Source organism: Ambystoma mexicanum, chromosome 1p (genome assembly GCF_040938575.1).
Source record: "Ambystoma mexicanum isolate Mex_15411 chromosome 1p, UKY_AmexF1_1, whole genome shotgun sequence".
Taxonomy (NCBI): domain Eukaryota; kingdom Metazoa; phylum Chordata; class Amphibia; order Caudata; family Ambystomatidae; genus Ambystoma; species Ambystoma mexicanum.
In genome coordinates this window covers 1,269,653,103-1,269,674,322 of record NC_090921.1, presented here as the reverse complement: position 1 = coordinate 1,269,674,322, position 21,220 = coordinate 1,269,653,103, and the positions used below count along the sequence as shown (strand labels likewise).

General features: G+C 49.4%; 1 protein-coding gene across 3 annotated transcripts in view; it reads left to right on the top strand.

Annotated features, from left to right (window-relative positions):
• The window catches only part of NOSIP (nitric oxide synthase interacting protein), a 186,618-nt gene that overhangs the window by 89,182 nt on the left and 76,216 nt on the right, over nt 1–21,220 (top strand). For all 3 annotated transcript variants that reach the window (XM_069605169.1, XM_069605170.1, XM_069605172.1), the window contains exons 4-5: nt 20,356–20,437; nt 21,037–21,169. In XM_069605169.1, the coding sequence (XP_069461270.1) occupies nt 20,356–20,437; nt 21,037–21,169 (215 nt within the window). The remainder of the gene's footprint in view (nt 1–20,355; nt 20,438–21,036; nt 21,170–21,220) is intronic.

Here is a 21,220-nt window from a genome sequence, read left to right as displayed (position 1 = left end):
TCGCACTTGTTTAACCAATCTGGAGTGGGTTATATACTACCCCTTATGCACCCCTGCTTCATCAGTCAGTGTCTGAAATTCCAGTGCTTCCCCCATCTTGCCATATGTCTCCCAGGGTGGCCAGGCCCATCGGCTCCCAGTACCTTCGGACCCTGTGTATCAATTGCGGGTCCTCCGTACATAGTGCCACCAGTGGGACCTGCATAGAAAACTGGACCACGCATCCCACCAGCTCCCATGCCCTGTGCCACATCTCCCAGTCAAGCACCAACAGCCTTGCCATCCTTAGAACCCCTGGCTTGGACAGCCACACTACTTCTCCGAGGAAGAAAGGAGCCGGTTCCATACACAACAGCCTGGTTTCAGCCATCTCCTCCTCAGACAGCCACCTTGCCACATACTGTAGCTGTCCTGCCAAATAATATAGCTCAAAGTTCGGCAGGTTAATCCTCCTCTGTCACATGAATTCTCCAATTTCCACAGGGCTACCCTGTTCCTGGAGTTATGCCAAATAAAACTCCTGCACAAGCTGTGGAGACTAGCAAAGAAGCGCCTAGGGATCACATGCGGGATATTTACAAAAAAATGTAGTAGCCTGGGCAAGACCACCATCTTGAGTAGAGCCGCTCTCCCCATCATGGCAAAGGGTAGTCTAGACCAAAATACCATGCTGTTCTTAATACCTTCCACTGCTTTCTCCGTGTTATGTTTATGTTCCTCTATTGCCGTATGGTATATATCAACTCCGAGATAACGGAACGACTTGATGTGCTGGTGTACTGGTAATACCGGCAAGTCCCTGGGTGGGACAAACCTGTATCTCCCCAAGGGGAACATGCTGGATTTCTTGGGGTTAACCGCTATGCCGGAGAGAGTGTCATACCGCTCCATTACTTCCAGAATATATTGTATGTTCTCTTCTGGGAAGCGCAGATACAATAGTATATCGTCCGCATATAATGAGATAAGATGCAGGCCCACGGCAGTGCAGCTCCCTATCTCCTCATACTGTTGTCGGAAACAGACGGCCAATTGTTCCAACAAAATTATATATAACATGGACGACCAAGGGCAGCCCTGTCTAGTGCCCCTGCTAAGATGCCATTTGTCCGATACAGTAGGACCCGTTTTAATCCTAGCAATTGGGGAACTATATAACATTTTGACCCACCTAAGGTACCCTGGCCCCATTCCGTAGCTTTTCAGAGTCGCCAACAGCCAGGGCCATCGGACTGAATCGAAGGCTTTAACCGCATCGAGCGAGACAATCGCCAATCCTCCTGGGTCCCCCTCTGTCCAATCTATTTTATGGTGCAATCTTCTATGGTTATCCGTTATGTTCCTACCTGGGACGTAGCCGGTCTGGATGTATCAGTTTACCGATGACTCGCTTAAGCCTGTTAGCTAGCACTGCCGTAAGGATTTTACTATCCTGGTTGAGCATCGATAGGGGTCTATATGACCCACAATCCGTGCCAGGTTTACCTGGTTTTAGGAGCGGGATGATCACCGCTTCTCTCAAGGACTCCGGCAAACCACCCCTCTCATACGCCTCATTGAGCATAGACAGCAGCAGGGGAAGCAGCTCCTGCTTGTAGGTTTTATAAAATTCACTGGGGAGCCCATCTGACCCACGTCATCTAAGGTGGGTAAGCCTATATCCTCCAGCGTTTCCTGGATCTCGTGGTCATTTGATCCGCCAGGGTCCTCATAGAGGCGTTTATAGTATCCCAGAAACTCCTCATTCACACCCTCCTGGGTATTCCGGATCTGGCCTCCCTCCCCCTTAATTTCCCTGATCACCGATCGTGGCTCCTCACTCTTATATAGCCAGGCCAACAACCTGTCCGTTTTATCTCCTCCCACATGCTGTGTCTCCACATATTTCTTATAGCTTATTTTACATAGCCTATCCCAGAGTTCCCCACTAGCCTGTTGCTGCTGTTCCATTCTGTCCCCATATTCACTAGAGGTGCCTCCCCTGCACGTGATGCCCTCCAACTCCTCCTTCATTCCCCGCAGTTCCCTCTCTATATCTCCCTGGAGCCCTCTAGATTTCGATATGGCAATCCCCTGCACTACCACTTTGAATGCCTCCCACACGGTTCCCATAGATCGAACACTGCCGGTATTGATCTCAAAGTACTCCGAGATCGCATCCCTTAAGTCTTCCCGGAATCCCGGGTCTTGCAGAGCCTCGACGCTCTAAGCTTCCAGGGGGGGGGATCCGCGCCTTAGGAGGTTGGTGTCGCCACTCAAGGACCAAGGGGGAATGATCCGAGAGCACCCTGGCCTTATATTCCGCACTTCTCATCTCTTTGGCCGTTTCTGTAGTGGTGAACACATAGTCCAGCCTCGTGTGCAAGTCGTGTGGTGCTGCGAAATGCGAATACTGCTTATCTGCAGGGTGCAGCTGCCTCCAGACATCCACGAGGTCGAAGTCTCTCAGGAGGGCCTGTAACACCTAGCAGCCGGAGCGGGTTAGTCTAACTTGTTGTCTGATCTATCAACCTTGGGATTAAGCACACAATTGAAGTCACCGCCCCACAGGATCCCGCCACCTAGTAGGGGGCCAATCTTGCCATACAGAGTCCGAAAATAAGCCGCTGTATCCTGATTGGGGGAATATAGGTTTACAATACACACTTCTCGGTTTTCCAACATACCTCTCATAACTAGCAACCTGCCCTCTGTGTCCCCTGTAGCTTGGAGCAGCTGAAATGGCACATGCGGTGCCACCCACGTGATAGCACCCATAGCGTATGCAGAATATGTGGCTCCTGCCGTGCACCCTCTCCACTTCCTCTTGACCACCTCCAATTTCGCCCTGGTGAGGTGTCTCCTGCAATAGTGCCACATCAATCCTCATCCTTTTCAGGTACATCATCATCTTATTGCGCTTCAAATAACTGTTGAGGCCCCTGACATTCCAGGTAGCCACTCTAAATCCGTTTTCATACTTAATTCAGCTTTGGTTCCAGTCCAAATAACCAAATGTCATCTATGTATCTGGATCTTAATATGTGGTCCTCCAGTTTGTTGATGAAGGAGGTACACAAGTCATTTTGATGTACCCCCTAAATATGTTCAGCAGTGATAGTGCAAGATTTGTTCCCTTAGCAATCCCTGTTGCCTGATTATAATTTTCTGCAACGAACATTTAAACATGGTGTTATCATAGTCTTCATTGGATGTTTGTAGTCCGTTGCTCACCTTTACAGCAGGTCTTATGACCTGAATCTATTTGATTTCCTTTTCTCCAGCATGGGGTCTGGCATGGATTCACATGCTCATGAATATTCCCCGTCGTCAGGCTGGGAATCCTCGGTAAAGATAAAACCAGTATCAGTTTTGTTTCTGATCTGTCTTTCGTAGTAGTAACCAATCACTGGTCTCTGGGTCATACTGCCCCCAGCCAATGACTGCCATCTCCCTAAGACCCCCCCCCCCTGGCAGCCATCCTCAGATTTTTCTGCACATTCAAGTGTTGGGATTCCTCGTGCTATAGCTCTCGAGCTTTTACTGCGTTTTGCGTTTGTTTTTTCAAGGAGTTTAATCTAATTTTTTCGGTCAATCGAGCCTCAAGCTCCACCGTTTCTACTTACGATCAACGGGGACCCGCTTTGGAACTTTCTACACTCCTCAAGGGCGAAGTTTTCTTCGCGGTACGCTTCTTAGAGGGTTCCAGAAGATCTGAGGCCTACCTCGTGAACATGGCCCAGGACAAGGGAAGCTCTACACCCGGATCCAAGGTGTTCAGGAACTGCTCTGGATGCGGATTACAGAATGTTTTCAAGGAGGATGAGCATTCGAGATGTCTCTACTGCCTCCACGAAGACAAGACACACGTGGAAAAGGACTGTGCGCTTTGCAAGAACCTGTCGGAACGGACTGAGGGATCGTCGGACCCGCCTCGCCAGCTGGCTGGAGAAGGGCTCAGCAGGTGGGAAGACAAAGAAGTCTGAGCGGTTTTGGGCCCCTGGCGACGGGGGCCCAACAGAAGGCAAAGCACCGAGAGCACTGAAAGGTCGGGCTCCTCGGCTGCCAGGCAGGGCGCACTTTCACGGACGCCATGAACCACGAGCCAGCGCTCTGGCTCGGGGAAGAGAAAATCCGAGAACCCGGCTAAGCTTCTGGAGAGAGGCCCTGGTCGATCTTGAAGAGATCAGCCGAGGGGGAGCGATGCGGTGACCTTCCCCCCCCCCAACCCCCCAAGGTGATTGGCCTCAAGCACGCCCAAGGTGGTGAAGGCCTTGATTCACCCGGTGAAGGCCTCTATTGAGGGATTCGCGGTGGCCCTGGCGAAGCCTGTGGAGGCTAACCCAGTGGCGGCGACCTTGGGGCCCAGAGTTTCCCTGCCGCCACTTAGGGAATCCTCTTTTCAGCCCATCGATAAGACCCCCATGTAGACCCTGGTGGAAAAAGAGGGGTGGGGGTGGTGGCCATCATGGACACGGATACAGCCTCTGAGGAGGAGCTGGTTGAAGTCGTGAAGGGCCTCAACAAGAGGTTCGGTCCCACGGGGGGAACCCGGAAGAAGCGGACGAAGAGAGCGACGGTGGCGCAGACGAGACTCCTGTGGAGGAGGAGCAACCATCACGCACGTCGCAGCCAGTGCCCGAGCCTCAGGACTACTCAGTGGCCATTTTGATGGCAATCCAAACCTTATGCACGGAGATAAGGACGAGATTGCCCTTCACCCCAACGGACGACCCAGCAGAACCGGGCCCATCTGGAAGCCCTCCAAACAAGCGGAGGAGAGTCTCCCCCCCCCCCCCCGCGCCTTTTCCAGCTCTCGCGGCCCGCTCAGCCTTCATCTCCTTCTCCGGATCCTAGGGATGACATGGGAATGGATACAGCCACGACGGGGACGGATGACGACGATGGTGGTGACGACGGGACGGGCCTTCCATCACCACTCCCTCGGGCCTTCCCGCCCAACGAAATTGGCTCCTTCCACGCCATGATTGCCAGGGCATCCAAGCTTTTTCAACTCTGCCCTGAGGAACAGAAGAAGGAAGGTTTCCTCTATCAGCGGCGCGAGGCCAAGAGCAAGACGGTCCTCGTGGTACCAATGATTGATGACATCTGGGAGGAGGGTATCGGGTAATAATATCCCCAACAAAAATATCGCCGTCAATATGGCCATTTGGTTCGCCATAGGCGATTTATTTTTATTGGGGATATTGTGGCGGAGCGGAGGTGTCCCCCGCACATAAAACAATTATGCAGGGGTGTCCCCCGCAGGGTCCATTGTGAATTTCGCCGCAAAAATATGGCGATACTTTTGTATCGCAATATTTTTGCTAGCGGAATTATCACATGGAACCGGGAGGAGGGACTTGCTCTCCTGAAGAACCCGTCCACGACGCTTGCCAAGAGGGATCGGTATAAGAAGAAATACCGGGTCCCAGATTCCGCCCCTTTGTGCCTTAGGGCACATCCGACTCCGGATTCGGTCATCATGGCGGCGGCCAGGAAGAAGGCGGCGGGGGCGTCATCCTCAACTTCGACCTCCCCACCTGACGGCGAGGGAAAGAAGCTGGACGCCATGGGACGACGATTCATCTCGTCTGCGGCAACAACAATTAAGGCGGCCAACGCCCTAGCGATTGTGGCCCGTTACAACAGGGAGCTGTGGTACAAGATCGCTCCCCTGCTGGACTTCCTGCCAGATGACAAGAGGTCGGAGGACCTGGAGATCCTACAAGAAGGTGAGGTGGTGTCGGACCACGCCATAACGGTGGCCACGGATATCGCTGACACCAGATTCCGGCAGTTGGGCATCGGTGTTTGCCTTCGGCGGGGATGGCTCAAGGCAACTGATTTCCGCCAGGACGTGCAAACCAGAGTTTTGGACATGCCCTTCGACAGGAACAACCTGTTTGGAAAAACAGTGGATGAGTCACTTCAGGCCATCAAGACCGACACGGAGACGGCTCGGGCCTTGGGAGTGTTGCAGCAACAACAGCCGCCCTTTCGGAACACCAGAGGTAAACAGGATGCCTCCAAGGGATCCGGCGGTGGCTCCTCGACGTACCGCCAGGCGGCCCGCGCCTCGTCGCAGGAGGCCTACAGAGGACGCGGCAAGTCAGGAGGATCTCGTCGTCGGCAAGGCCGCCTCCAAGCGGGACTGAACCGACTGTAGCGTCGGCCCCCCACCGGAGCACCCTGGTCGGAGGCCGGCTGGCGAAGTTCGTCAGCGTGTGGGAGTCCATCTCCACCGACCGTTGGGTGCTGGATGCCCTGGCCCACGGGCACACGCTCGAATTTCCAAAGAAGTGCCCCCGCATTCCACCCGTGGCCAGGAAGGAAAATCCTGTCCCTCAACTGCTGTTGGAAGTAAGGGCGATGCTCAAGAAAGGTTCCATTGAGCTCGTTCCGAAGAGGCACCGGAGTATACTCAAGGTACTTCCTAGTCAGAAAGAAGACAGGCGGTTGGTGCCCCATCCTGGACCTGCGGCGGTTAAACAAATACATCAAGGCACAAAAGTTCTGGATGGTCACCCTCCAGCACGTGCTGGGACAGGGCGACTTCCTATTGTCGCTGTACTTGGAGGATGCTTACTTCCACATCCCCATTCTAAAAGGACACCGAAAGTTTCTCAGATCCGTAGTCCAGGGATGGCACTACCAATTCAAGGCCCTGCCATTCGGGCTGAAGTCGGCACCTAGGGTGTTTACCAAGTGCCTTGCACCAGTGGCGGCGCGGCTGCTCCTGCGGGGGATCCACGTCTACCCCTACCTGGACGATTGGCTCATCCGTGCAAGGACAAGGGAACTTGCTGTCGAACACACAGCGGAGACCGTCCAACTTCTCACGGACCTGGGATTCTCCATCAACTACTCGAAATCCCACCTGGTCCCGTCGCATGTCGCACTGTTTCTGGGAGCCAAGCTCAATATAGTGGCGTGATTGGCCTCGCCGTCGGAGGAAAGGACGAAGGCCATCTTGGACAAGGTGCAGTGCCTGCTGGCCACAGATGTGGCCAGGGTGAGATCCATCAAGTCCCTGCTCGGAATGATGTCCTCATGCATCTACCTGGTGCGCCTGTGCAGGCTATGGATGCGTCCTCTACAAGAGTTCCTCGACGCCCGTTGGATACAAGTGACGGGCAGCTGCGAAGACCGGATCCCGCTCAACAAGGTTTTCCACCAAGCGATTAGATGGTGGGGCACTCGCGCGCATCTCACGGCGGGCAAGGACTTTCAGACCCCGGTACATCAGGAGACTGTGACGACAGACGCCTCCCTGGAGGGATGGGGAATACACATCGGAGATCTGCACGCGAGAGGCCTTTCATTCCCGGAGGCAAGGTCACTCCACATCAACATCCTGGAACTCTGAGCAGTGTTCTGAGCCTTCAGGTCGTTTCTCCTGTCCCTCAGGGGCAAGGTGGTGAGGATCTTCACCAAAAACACCACCACGATGATGTTCTACATCCGGAAGCAGGGAGGCACCAGATCCCCAGCCCTGTCCAAGGAGGCCCAGGATCTGTGGCACTGGGCCGTCGCCCAGGGGGATGTTTCTGGTGCCCTTCCATCTAGCAGGAATAAAGAAAGTCATTGCCGACTCACTCAGCAGGGAGCTGCGTCAGGATCAAGTGGATCGACTTTCCCAATGATGCGGCAAACCCCAGATCGACCCGTTTGCGATGGCGACGAACTCCAAGTGCCAGAGGTTCGCCAGCAGGTTTCCCCAGCCGAGGAGCATGGGCGATGCTTTCTCTTTCCCCTGGGACGGCCTGTTCCTATATGCGTTCCCTTCGTTGCCGTTGCTGCTCTGAATCATCAACCAACTCAAGAGGTCCCGGTGCAGGATGATCCTCGTCGCACCGGCGTGGCCGAGACAGATCTGGTTCCCGGACCTTCTGGACTTGCCAGCACCCCCCACCCCCAGTCAGACTGTCGACGGACGCAGATCTTCTCTCCAGAGTAGGAGGCACCATCCTCCATCACGACCCGGAGTCGCTGAACTTGCGGGCCTGGTTCCTGCAGCACTAGCGTTTGGAGGGTACGATATCCCGGTGGACTGCAAGGAGGTGCTTGCAAAGGCCAGGGCGTCCTCAACTTTAAAGTGCTACGGACACAAGCGGAATAGGTTCGCTGTCTGGTGCCGTGCACAGAAGATTAACCCTCTGCGAATTACGGCCCCTCAAGTGCTGCCGTACCTGCTGTCACTCGCGAAGGCGGGGCTAGCTGACACTTCCATCAAGATCCATCTTGCAGTGATGTCCCGTTACACCAGAACTACGGGACGGTCATCCCTGTGGTATCATCGCCTGGTGAAGGAGTTATGAAGGGACCGTTCCGATCGTTTCCGCCGGTGAAGGCTCCAGGCCCGGCGTGGGAGCTCAACGTGGTGCTGACCAGGCTCATGGAGCTGCCATTCGAGCCTCTGCATTCGGCACTGTTAAAATTTCTGTCATGGAAAACGGCGTTCCTTGTGGCCATCACCTCCGCATGATGAGTGGGCGAGATCCAGGCCCTATCCTGCAAGCCTCCATACTTGACTTTCCACGAGACGAGGGTGGTGCTGAGGACGCACCCCTCCTTCATGCCCAAGGTGCCGTCGGACTTCCACCTTAACGCGCCCTTGGTGTAGCCAGTTTTCTTCCCGTCGACCGGCCGAGAGGACTTTGCACTCACTGGATGTAGCTAGAGTGCTGAAGTTCTATGTGGACCGCACGAAGAGTTTTCGGAAGACATCACAGCTTTTTGTGAACTTTGGTCCTGTGAATCAAGGGAAGGCCCTCTCGAAGGCTTCAATTTCCAGATGGCTCTCCGGCTGCATCGTGCACGGTCATCGGTTGGCAAACCGACCGTTGCCCGGCCATCCGAGAGCCTATTCGACCAGAGCGATCGCTCCTACTACGGTGTTCTTGTCTGGGGTGCCCCTGCTGGACATCTGTCGACGGACGCAGATCTTCTCTCCAGAGTAGGAGGCGCACACCTTCACGAAATTCTACTGCGTCGACCGAGATTCCAGGCAGGAGTCCAGAGTCGGCCAAGCAGTGCTGCGCAACCTGTTCGCCTGAAGGTGGGCCTGGTGCGGAGGTAAGAGTTGCTTAATGTTGAGTTTATGTAATGCTTATTGTTGAGCCTTGCCGCCTCCTGTGGTTGTGCATGTGTGTACTGCTATGTATTCTTATATTCATGAGCATGTGAATCCATGCCAGACCCCATGCTGGAGAAGGAACAAGTTACTTACCTGTAATTGTTGTTCTCCAGCATGGGTCTGGCATGGATTCCCATGTGAACCCTCCTTCCTACCCCTCTGCGGCTCTTCACTTGGTCATATTGCCACTTTACGTGCTACCAAATCTGAGAATGGCTCCCAGGGGCGGGGCTTAGGGAGAGGGCAGTCATTGGCTGGGGGCAGTATGACCCAGAGACCAGTGATTGGTTACTACTAAGAAAGACAGATCAGAAACAAAACTGATACTGGTTTTATCTTTACCGAGGATTCCCAGCCTGACGACGGGGAATATTCATGAGCATGTGAATCCATGCCAGACCCATGCTGGAGAACAACTGTTACAGGTAAGTAACTTGTTCCTTAATATACATACTGTGGGTTCGGAATTGAGGGAAGCCCTGCTTATAGCCTAGAAGAGCCTGGTTAGCTTAAAACCAACGGCTACCAGGAGTCACCTTTTGGCTCCCCAGGCCAGCTGATGCTAAACAAACACATCTATATGAATGTAACTCTGCTTAAACTATAAAACAAACATTAGCACACATGTATACGACATTGAAAGCATGATGGGTCATAAATAAGGGACAAAATGATAGGTTTGCATTTTATGTGGAAGTTGGAGTTGTGGAACACTATGCACTAGCTCCTGGTTCTCCAGTGGTAGCTCCTGGTCACAAGTTAATTCTGGATACCCAGGAGCTGATTTTAGCTACTGCTTATCTAATCCCAATTTCGTTGCCTGCATACTGAATAGGTTAAAGATAAGATGATCAGCCAAATGAATTTTCAGTGTTCATTTCTCTTTTTTTCTTTTCCTACATCTTTTTGGAGTACTGTGTTGGTATGTTATTGGTATTCTAAAATTGCAAGCAAGGTGGCTCCTAGCAAAATACCACAGTTCCTCAGTCTGTTTTATACTTCCATATAAAGGCAGAAAATGTCGCTAATGGCATTTGCGCAGAAGTCTCACAGAAACCCATGGCTGTGATACAGTCTCCCAATAACATGGATAACCTTTTCCATTACATATTTAAACAATTCCTGTACATAGTAATATATGTAAAAAGAAACTAAGTACTGTAGCGAGTCCGAAGAAAGATGCGAACACTGTGAGGACATTTGCACTGTTTTTTATTAAATAAAAATGGGATGCCTATCTTTCGTTATTGCTTTTTGCGTGTTCCCTGCCAGTGTAAATAACTAAGGGGCTTGTCAGTCGTCAAAAGGTCTCGACTGAATCAGTCCGCTGTCCAAAATCCAGTTCTAACTGACATACCACTATTCTAACGCACTTAAATAAGATCAGGTGAATGTTTCCCTTCTCTTGATTGTATCATGGCAAAGCCTCTTCTTTTCACAATTCCCTTTCAGTAGGCTATTCTTAAATAGTTTCTCGTCACTTCCTGTATCGGTTCTTGGCACTCTTTCAAAATGTCTATGGGCCTTTCTTCCTCTTTAGGGATAGTTGTCCAATATTCTCTTTTGGGTCACTTTATTTTTCCCTCATTCAGGTTGTTCTATCCTTTTGAATGTATTGTGCCCTCCGACGTATTCCTCATCTTTGATATTCAAAATCCAGCTTCAGCTGCTTTTGGAATTTTTTTTTATTCGGCATAGTGTGCTGCGCGTCGATGCAGTTGACTCGATGTCCCTCGAAGGCCTCTGTCTCGAGGATGATGTCATCTAAGGCATATATAGCACGGGCAGCGACAGCTGGCTAAAGTTCGAGAACTACTGCACGCTTCAGTATTTCCTCACGAAAACCGGGATTAAGAAGTGTCAAGACTGCAATGCCAAGATCTCACTGACCGATCCGCAGCGAGTATACTTGTGGTGTCTCGGTGTGGAACACAAGACCTCGGCCTATTCAAAGTGTCAATCGATGACTGAAAAAGCTCTGAAGGAGCGTAAGGGGAAACTGGCGGAAGGTAGATTTCCCTGAAGTCCCCATCGACTACCCCAGAAAACCTCTTCTGACGAAGCGAGGTGTGACTCTCGAAGAAAAAAGGCAAAAAGGTCCACATCAAGGAGTGGCCACCACCACTCGCCGTCGAAGAAAAGGCACCATAAATCGCCTACTTTGACCTCTCCTGATAGGGCTATATCCTGTCCCACCAAGGCATCCACGCCTGCTGAATGGGAAGCGTTCCTGCAAGAAATGCTTAAAATATTCGAGAGCCAAAAACCCTCGACAAGCCATGCTCCTACCATGCCATCTAAAGCCGGTAAAGAAAGGGCTTGAGCCAAATCCTGGGCGCCCTCGAGACCGGGATGAAGGCCAGATCCACATTGAGCGCCGTTAAGGCCTCGACACAATGAGAAATCATCGATGGATTCTTTGAGTCATAAGTCGAAAGACAAGTCAAGGTTGTCGACGCCAGCTGCAACATCGACGCCAGCTTGCCCATCGACGCCAGCGTGCCCATCAGCGACATTCTCGCCATCGAAGTCGAAAACTTCTTCCTCGAAGACCTAGATGACTGTGGCATTGGGCTTGAAATTTCCAAAGTCTTCACTTTTACCTGAAAAAAACCTTCACTCCTTTACCAAGACAGGATTTCTTTAAATCTGACTTCTATTTATGAGGACAATGAACCATATGATAATGATGCGCCCTTTGGTTTGCAGAATGGAACACCAAATGTCCCTGATAGCTTAATTTCGGAGGAGTCAGAATGAAAGATCTATATGAACATTTGCAGACAGCCAGTGGAGTGGACACTTCACCAGAATTAGAATTAGGAAAGCCCAAGTCAGATGAACATGAACCTCTTGCAGGCAGTTCATGATGACCAGGGTAGTGGATGGCCTGGGATGGAGCAGTCCTCCCTTTCGAACAAGATGACCTTACAGACATCCTTGAGAAAGGTGCTCAAAAGGATCCCAATTTACCTTTTCATATTGCTCTTCAGAAGAGAGTAAGTGCCAATTGGGAAGCACCGGAGTCCAGTCCGGCAGTAAATAAGAACTTGACAAGAAAATACCGTCCAAGTAGTGACCCCAGCTACTTATCGAAATACCCTACCCCAGAAAGTCTCGTGGTGCAGGCGGCAACCGCTACCTCAAAACCTGGAGCCTATCAGACATCCCACCAGATAGGGATGATAAATGGGTAGATGCCTGGTCAAGAAAGGTATTTTCTGCTGAGAGCATGGCTCTTGAATCAGCCCAACTCCACGTATGCCTTGGCAAAGTTTTCATACACTCTATGGAACTGCATTTCTATGGAAGCTGAGCATATTCCTGAAGGGGAGGAAAAATATGGTTTCTTGATCATTGTTAAGGATAGCAAGGAAGCCATGTGCAAGTCTCTTCAATTGGGTCTGGATTCTGCTGATCGCATCAGCAGAGTCACGGCGGCAAGCACCGTAATTCCCAGATTTGTGTGTTTAAGGAAATCAGGATTTGCCCGTGACGTGCTGTTTGGACTCCTTAACATGCCTTTTGACGGATCTTACCTTTTTAGCTACAAGGCTGATGAAAGCCTTGAGAAGCGACAGACCTCAAGGACAGCAGCCAAATCTTTGGGTGCCGCTATTGGGCAGCCTCAGCCTTTTCACCCCATTGGACAGTCATGGAGGGGTAGATCCATTCGCTACTATTCCTCGGTTGGAAGAGCAAGTGGAATGGCTGGTCAAGAGGCCAAAGAAGATTCCCTCGTGGTGGACAAGGGAGAGGTGCAAAGCCTGCTCAAGCAGTGGCATCTTTATCAACAGCCACTGCTTCAGCCGCCTCAAAAACCTCTGAGGTCTTGAGTCGCGACACCCCAGTGGTAGGCAGTCTGTCCCAGCATCTGAAAGCCTGGCGATACATTACTTTGGATGCTTTGGCATTAGAAACCATAGCCCAAGATTACTGCCTTCCCTTCATTCAGTGATCTCAGAACCATCCACCGTGGAGCCATTCTTTGAAGGTTCCAGATCAGTTCCTTGTGCAGGAAATTTTGACCCTGCTAGAGAAAGGTGCTATAGAACCGGTACCTGTAGCGGAGAGGAACAAAGGATGGTATTCTCCACATTTCCTAATGCCCAGGAAGGACATGTTCAAGATTGTCATACTTTCTCAGATCCTTCAGTCCCTCCAACTAGGATGGTATCATTGGACCTTCAGGATGCTTAGTTCATGTGCCAATCCATCTCAAGCACAGAAGGTATCTGAGGTTCGCCGTTGGCGGTTCTCATTATCAGTTTAGAGTTCTGCCTTTCAGGCTGACCTCTGGCGTGAGGTGACCAAACTGATGGTGGTGGTGGCAGCAAGTCTCCGGAGAGGGGGGGGGGGTTCATGACTACCCCTAACTGGACGATTTGCTGATCAGGGCGCGTTCTCCCAAACAAGTCCTGGACCATGTCAGCGTCACCTGCCACCATTCACATACTGGGCTTCTCCCTCAATTATAAGAAGTCCCATATGACACCATCTCAAAAGCTCCAGTGCCACCTAAGGTGAGGGCTCAAGACATTCTGCAGTGGTCTCCAACTGAGTGCTCAGCGTCTCCAGGCCTTTGACTTTTTGAGGTGGTTCGGCCTCATGGCATCCTGCATTTTTCTGGTGAGAGAGGCTCGCCTGAGAATGAGTTCCCTTCAATGGGCTCTCAGAACACAAAGTTCTCAATTCTCCGGGAACATGTCAGACCTACTTCAGGTTCCAAGCAGTCTCGCACAGGATCTCCTGTGTGGTCCTGCAAGGACGACATTCTGTGGGAGAACCTTTTTGGCAACCATGACTGGAGATAACCATAGTGACGGACGCCTCACTCCAACGATCTGACAATCGGCGGTCGTTGGTCGCCATCAGAGTCCAAACTACACATCAACCTTTTGGGGCCGAGGGCAATCCGACTAGTGCTGAAGGCCTTCCTGCGGTCTGTACGGGGAAACAATTTCCTGATAATGGTGGACAATACGGTGGCCATGTACTACCTCAACAAGAGGCGGTGTAGGGTCACTACCACCATGCATAGAGGCAATGCAGCTCTGGTACTGGGCATTGCAGAAGGAATCTCACTGTCGGCAGTTCACCTAGCCGGGGAGGAGAACACAGCGGCGGATGCTCTGAGCAGACAGAGCACAGTCTCCTACGAGTGGGAACTAGCTCAAGAAGTCCTTCAAGCGGTCTTCACCCTTTTGGGAACCACTCAAGTGGATCTGTTCGCGACCAGTGTCAACCGGAAGTGCGAACTGTATTGCTCCTGGGAATTTCCCCCAAGAGGAGCTCTAGGAGACGCATTCGTAGTGGACTGGGAGTTTCCACTCCTGTATGCGTTTCAGCCAGTCCCAGGCATTCCTTGCGTCATCAGGAGGTTCAGAAAGTTTGGGAAATCCATGATCCTCATTGCCCTGAATTGGGCCAGGAGGACGTGCCCTCCAATACATCTTCCACAAAGAGAGGACCTTCTCTCGCAAGAGGAGGGTTGGGTTCTCCATTCAGAAGTCAAGACACTCCGCCTTCACGCATGGTTTCTGAGAGGCTGAGATGCAAGTATTGGGACCTCCGGGATGATATAATCGAGATTTTGCTTTCGGCCACAAGACCAGCAACAAAGTCTTTGTACTGCTGCCATTGGAACAAATTCTGCAGTTGGTGCAGGGAGAAGAATGTGGACCCTTTTCTATGCTAAACACCGAAGGTGTTATCCTTTCTACTATACCTAGCCAATCTGGGACTCCAGGTTGGGACCATTTTAAAGGTTATTTGGCAGCGCTATCCATCTTCAAGCGCTCGTCTGAGGAAACTTCATATTTTAAGATGCCTTTTTGGTGATAAAATTTCTGAAGGGACTAGCTAATGTGTTCCCTTCATCTCCCTTTCAGGTTCCTGTTTGGACCTCAATCTGGTAACATTTCTTGTGTGCACCATTTGAACCTCTCCATTCATGTCACTTAAGGTTACTAACTTTCAAGACCATCTTGTTGGTAGCACTAACTTCAGCCCGTAGAGTGAGCGAGTTGCAGGCACTATCCTCTAAACCACCATTTACAGTGTTTGTCAAGGACAAGGTCATCCTGATGGTTAAGCCTTAACTTATACCTAAGGTCACTTCGGACTTTCATTTAGGACAGGTGATTGCGTTACCCACTTTGTATCCTCCACCTCATCCTGGCAAGGAGGAGAGGTTGCACAGGCTCGATCCATATAGGGCTGTAAGTTTCTACATATCAAGGTTCTCAAAACTTTGTCTGGATGACCAACTATTCATAGGTTATACTGGTCATAGACTGGGTCAGGTTGTAACAAAGCAGACCTTATCCAGATGGATTATTCTTGCTATTTCAGAATGCTACAGGCTGGCAGGCATTGATCTGCCAGAAGGCTTGAGGGCCCATTCCACTAGGGGCATGGATACTTCCTCTGCTCTACAAAGAGGGGTTCCTGTTAAAGTGAAGCAGCTAGTTCCACAATACACACTTTCTCTAAGCATGACTGCCTTGATTCAACCCTAAGTCAGGATGGAAGCTTTGGAAAAGCTGTCCTCCATTGTTCATGGAAACCATTGATGACAAAATTCTTACTCCACCAAAACAAACACTGCTTTGGGAGTCTATCAAAGATGAGGAATACATGGGAGGACGCAACACATTCGAAGAACAAGTTACTTACCTCTCGTAACTTTCTTTCGACTGGATGTTCCTCCCACATATTCCTTATTCTCCTACCAGCCTATCCCTCAGTAGAATTTCCCATGCCATTACAGCTTTCGCTCCTTCAGAACCTATTACGGTCAAACCTGTGTTTATGCGGATAGTTGGCGTATGACACGAGAAAAAACAGAACTCAAGCCAACGGCCGCTGCGCATGATATATATATATGCCTTCGATGACATCAGACATCATCCCTGAGGCGGAGGCCCTCGAGGGACATCAAGTCGACCATTGGCGCACAGCACCCTCTGCTGAAAATTATTTTCCCGAAGCAGCTGAAGCTGGATATTGAATATCAAAGATGAGGAACACGTGGGAGGAACATCCAGTTGAAAGAAGGTTACCAGGGGTCAGTAACTTGTTCTTTTCTAGCTATGAACATGCTTTCTTGGGTCTTAGAATTCCCCCTCTCCTCAAGTGGTTTACTCAGAATATCTTTTTCTCACATGTTGTTTACATGGCTTCTATTCCCAGTTCATAGTATTCTCTGGCTCTCTGATCTTTTCCTCTTTACTTCTTGGCTTATTTGCCCCTTTTACTAGAGTATTTGTGCCCCAGTCTTTGTGCTCCAGTTGTAGAAATCTTTTTCATCTTTATTTGGGATTTTCTTTCTCATATTAACACTGTTGCACTTTATTGACCTTGAATTTAATGTCTTGTCAATTTCACTGGGATTAATTTCTCCTGCTTCTTAACTATTCCACGACGGCCTCCCGTTCTCCCTGTTAACTTTGATTCTGCAGGGGAACGTCACCACGGTCTATACTGGCTCGGGTTCTCTGTTTGCTTTGCTACTCCATCTTCTATTGCCTTTTCCTCACTCTACGAATAATGGTTACAATCTTTCTGCAGTATTGTTCTCTTGTTACCTTTCCAATGCAGGTTATATGCTTTCTGAAGTATTGTCCCTTCTTTACTTTGTCAATGCGTGTTTTTATCTTGCTTCAATATTGCCCCCCCCTTTGTAACCTTTCTTTTCTGGCCTTCCTTCAAAAGTGAGTATAACGACAATAAGACTTTCTTGTATTAGTTTAGTATTGAAAATATTTGTTAGAGGTCATCCCTCGACTACGGAACGTTTTGGGGTTGCCTAATAGAGGCCAACTCACCGGTCTCTCTGAATGCGTCCGCTCCTGCTTCTGTTGATTCCTGAATGTCTGACCGCTTTGGTCGTGTTCCCGCAGCCTGCGCGGCTCGGGAAAGGAGCCGGTCTTACTCCTGCTGCACTCTGGTGCTCGCCAGCCACCAGGACCTGGCACGAAATAAGGAGAGCTTCTCTGTCCCACAGCACAGCCTGTCAACATGCTGCTTCCTGCTACGCAACCTCTGCACTCCAGGTTTTCAACTCCGAAGACCCTCTCAGGACCGAAATGCATTTCAAAGACTGCAGCGTCTCCGGCCTCTTTGTTTTTCTGCTTCTTTTGCTGCAACTCCGTCTGGCAACTCCTGCTACTGCTCCACTTTCTTGCTCTAATGGCCTGCAGCTGAGGGGACTTTAAATATTCAGAAATCCCGCTCCGGTGTGGGGCATTAGAACCATTAGATTGTAAACTGCAGTTTTGTGCCTCTGAGCCCCTCTTCATCGTCCCAGTATTTAAGGCATTGAGACTGGAGCCCCAGTATTCTGGTTCCTTTTTTGGATCACAAATACAGCCTTCAACTTTATTTCATTCACTCTTTTTATTGAATACACCTTTCGGGAATGATTTCAGAAGGATTAATGGTTGGTTCAGACTTAAGGGAGAATCCTATTCATCAGAAGCCGGGGTATTAGGGCTCTGATTCCCATATTGATCACAATAGTTTTTCACTACCAACAAGGCGAGTAGTTTTGGGAAGGGAAGCCTTACTCTGACAACAAGCTATTAAATATTCTGGCCTCATGGAAATCGTACCCCTCTAAAGAAGATGAATACTGTGTTTCTTTTAATAGAGCCATCCTTTCCCCTTGGGGCCCTTCTCTTCCCAAATACCCCCTCCCCTGCCCCCATATGCTAATAACACTCCCAGGGTTAAGATCAGGCAGCGGCCGCCTTCCCCCTGGCCACCTGGGGAAGACTTTAGTCAGGAGATCTCTCCTTAAAGAGACAGATCCTCTTTCTTGTTCACAAATGCATATTATGGTTTTGTCTTCTGACAAATCCATGGCTTCTGTAGTGTTCTTAATATCCCACAGTCCCATATATGCCACTATGGAAAATTGCCTAGGGAGTTCCTCAGAGGAACAGGATTCATTGTGCCCTAAGGAGGCGTCTCTCCCAGTGAGGTCCCGAATTCCCTCAATTTGTCACCATACCTTGGTTTATATCCTTACTAGGAGATTCATTGCAATGAGGTAAGATGGGCTACAGAAGCCATTAATTTGGCTTTCACACAGTGATTTATTCGGCCAAATATGTTTTTATTACAGAATCCAACATTATTTGTTAGCCAAAATGTTTTGAACCTAAAGTACGAACTGGTAAGCATTACATTTCACCAGGAACCCTGTTGTAGTGATGCAAGATCATTACAACTTAACTGTCAACTGCTTCTGCACAAGCAAACTGTATATATGGTTTATGGATACACAAAGTAAGACCAGGAATCTTTTCAAATAATTTTTTGTCACTCATTGATGACCATCTCCTGTTTTTGTATTTCCCCTTTTCATCTTTAATAGCGATGAATATCCTAAAGTGACTATCCTGAATAAATAAGGGCAAGTCTTATCAACCTATATTGTGAACAATCCCAATATTTTGAGGAAGGGCTATTGGCAAAACATGTGGTTTTTGGGAAGAGTATTTGGGAAACCTAATTACTTTTCTTTTTATGCTACCCTGCAAAGAGCACAAAGGGTTTTGTTTTTGCCATTTTACACAGATTGTCAGATAATATAGATTCAATCAAAACCGGTTGGCTGTTTTCCCTGTTACTTTACCAGCAAACGTGTGTGAAATATATTTGCTCCATTTTTAGCACTGATGCAAATATTAGATAATTGGCCATTGGATGCTGGAACGATCGCTCGTGGGAGACGCGCTTGTCTTGAAAGCAAGCCAACGCAGAGTAATGCAAGTTTGAATCCCGGTCCCGTGCTTGCAGACTATTCCCCAGTATTAAGCGAGTTATAAAATATTAATTGGATGAGGTTTAAACCATAAATTGAAATTGCACCAGGAAGCCAGTTGAGCCACACTACATTTCAGAGATTAAGTGACCAGTCGTGAGCGGAGGTTGCCGATGTGTGATCAGGAAATGTGGGTGTTTTAGAGATCTAACTTGTTTGTTTTTCTTTCACATCTCCACCCCTCCACACAGCAACTTCTGGGATTGGCTCATATTGTTGGGTATTTGGAGGGTTCCACTCTCAATGCAATCTTAAAATGAGTGGAAAGTATTATGAGTGTGAGGAGTACAGATCTGATAAAACAGGAGCATCTATTGGGGTGGCATCTAATGTCTCCTATGGCCCTTGTATTTTCCTTTTAATAAAAGCGTTGCCACAAAATTAAGATTCTCATCTTGGTCCTTAGATGTCCTATGATAAATCTGAAATACTGTTTCTGCAAAGTCATCCAATATCCCCACTCGGGCCAGAAAACCTGGTCTGTCCCACTCACCTCGGCACCATTCATGATGGCCACACTTGGCGTGAGCGCTCCTTCTTTGCGGCCTAGCTTCTACCCTAGTTTGTATGTCGGGAAACATTTAAACTGTTGCAGGTACCTTTTCCTTTTCGGAAGCTAGAACCTGTAGTTCAGCAGTACATGACTAGGATAACTATCTAATTTGCTGTGTTGTGCATGCTTCATCTGTAATCGGACTCGTCACAAGCCATCTATCCTTAATGACTGCCCTCTCTTCTCCTGACATTGACAAGTCTTGGTACGCTACCCCTTCTAGTTTGATTTTGTCCATCTATTATAACTTGTCTTGGAAACGAGCACACCATTGAAGGAGCCAGCGAGGTTAAGACAAGTAGGGTGTGCAGAATAGGTGGCCTGCCGTGCTTGATAAAGAAAACAACCAGAGAGTTGCACAAGTCCTCTAATTTGAGCAATGCTTCCATCTGTGGAGTGTGGACATTCTGCTCCTATGGAAAGTCTTGCGTCATCAAGCGTAGCACTGCTACTTTTAGCATGATCCTGGAATGGTGGGAATGTGAATGAGTAGCACTGCTCCTTTGACAGGCCTCGGAGGAAGAGTGATTGAGTGGAGCACTGCTCTGTTGAGAGGTGACTGGAATGAGTATTAATCCTAAGGCAGGACCCTGTGGAAGGTAATATGTTGTAATTCTCCTGTGACCGAATGTTTGTTAGCATGTGTGGCTGAGAGGAACACGGCATCGCTAACATGATGTAGGGCAGAGCTTCCCAGCGAAGCATTGCTATAGTGACAGTACTTTGAGAGGATGACCAAGAAGTGCCTGTTACTGACCTCTGAAGACAGACTCAGAGGAGCACTACTCTTGTTGCTGCATTGGTCGTCTTCAAATACTTGTCTTTCTGCCCCTCTCCTTTGCCTCCTTACAGCCCAGACGGTTACATTTTTGAGAAGGAAGCAATCCTGGAATATATTTTGCACCAGAAGAAGGAAACTGCTCGTCAGATGAAGGTAACGCTTGCTCTGTTTCCAGAGATAGTTGCTTAGCGTAAATCATAACAAGCACACATGTACACACGCATGATACACCAGCCATTGAGGGAAATGGGGTGTGGTAAAGTCCTCTGCAGGGATATGCGAAAGGTAGGGAGTGGAAAGGTGCTTTCACCCCGCAGGATTCTGTGATGGGCAGAGACCCAAGTACTTTTTATTGCGGGGCACAGTATCAAAGGGGGATTTCTCCCTGCAGTTGGCTATGTGTGCCAGGCATTGAGGATGGATACGTTCACTATTCATGAGGCCTTGAGAGTCCGGTACTCTGAATGGGTTTTTCATTTTGTCTGTTGCTGTGAAAAAGGTCCCAGGGAAATGGGTCTGTTTTCAGGAGGTTGACCGTGGCTGAAACTCAAATGGTGCTTGGTCCTTGCTCGAGGCTGTATGAGGCAGGAACTTTGAGAATGCTTTCTCTCTGTGAAAGACCTGTGATGCAGATGCTCCTTGAGATGTAGGTGGAGTAGTGGTGGAACGGCAGCAGAACAGTGTATGGTGTGTTATTCTCACTGGAGGCAGTTGTAAAAGTTAGGGGCTCACGGGTTGCTTTCTCCATTTAGGCATACGAGAAGCAGAAGACCCAGAAGAAGGCGGAGGTGCTAGAGCTGCAGAAAGCAGCCAAAGAATCTAAAGTGAAAGGCTTTCTGGAGAAGGAAACGTCCATCATTAGCAGACCACTCAACCCTTTTATGGGTAAGTCTGGTTGTTAAATTATTGTATAAAAAGATACACTGGGTTACATGG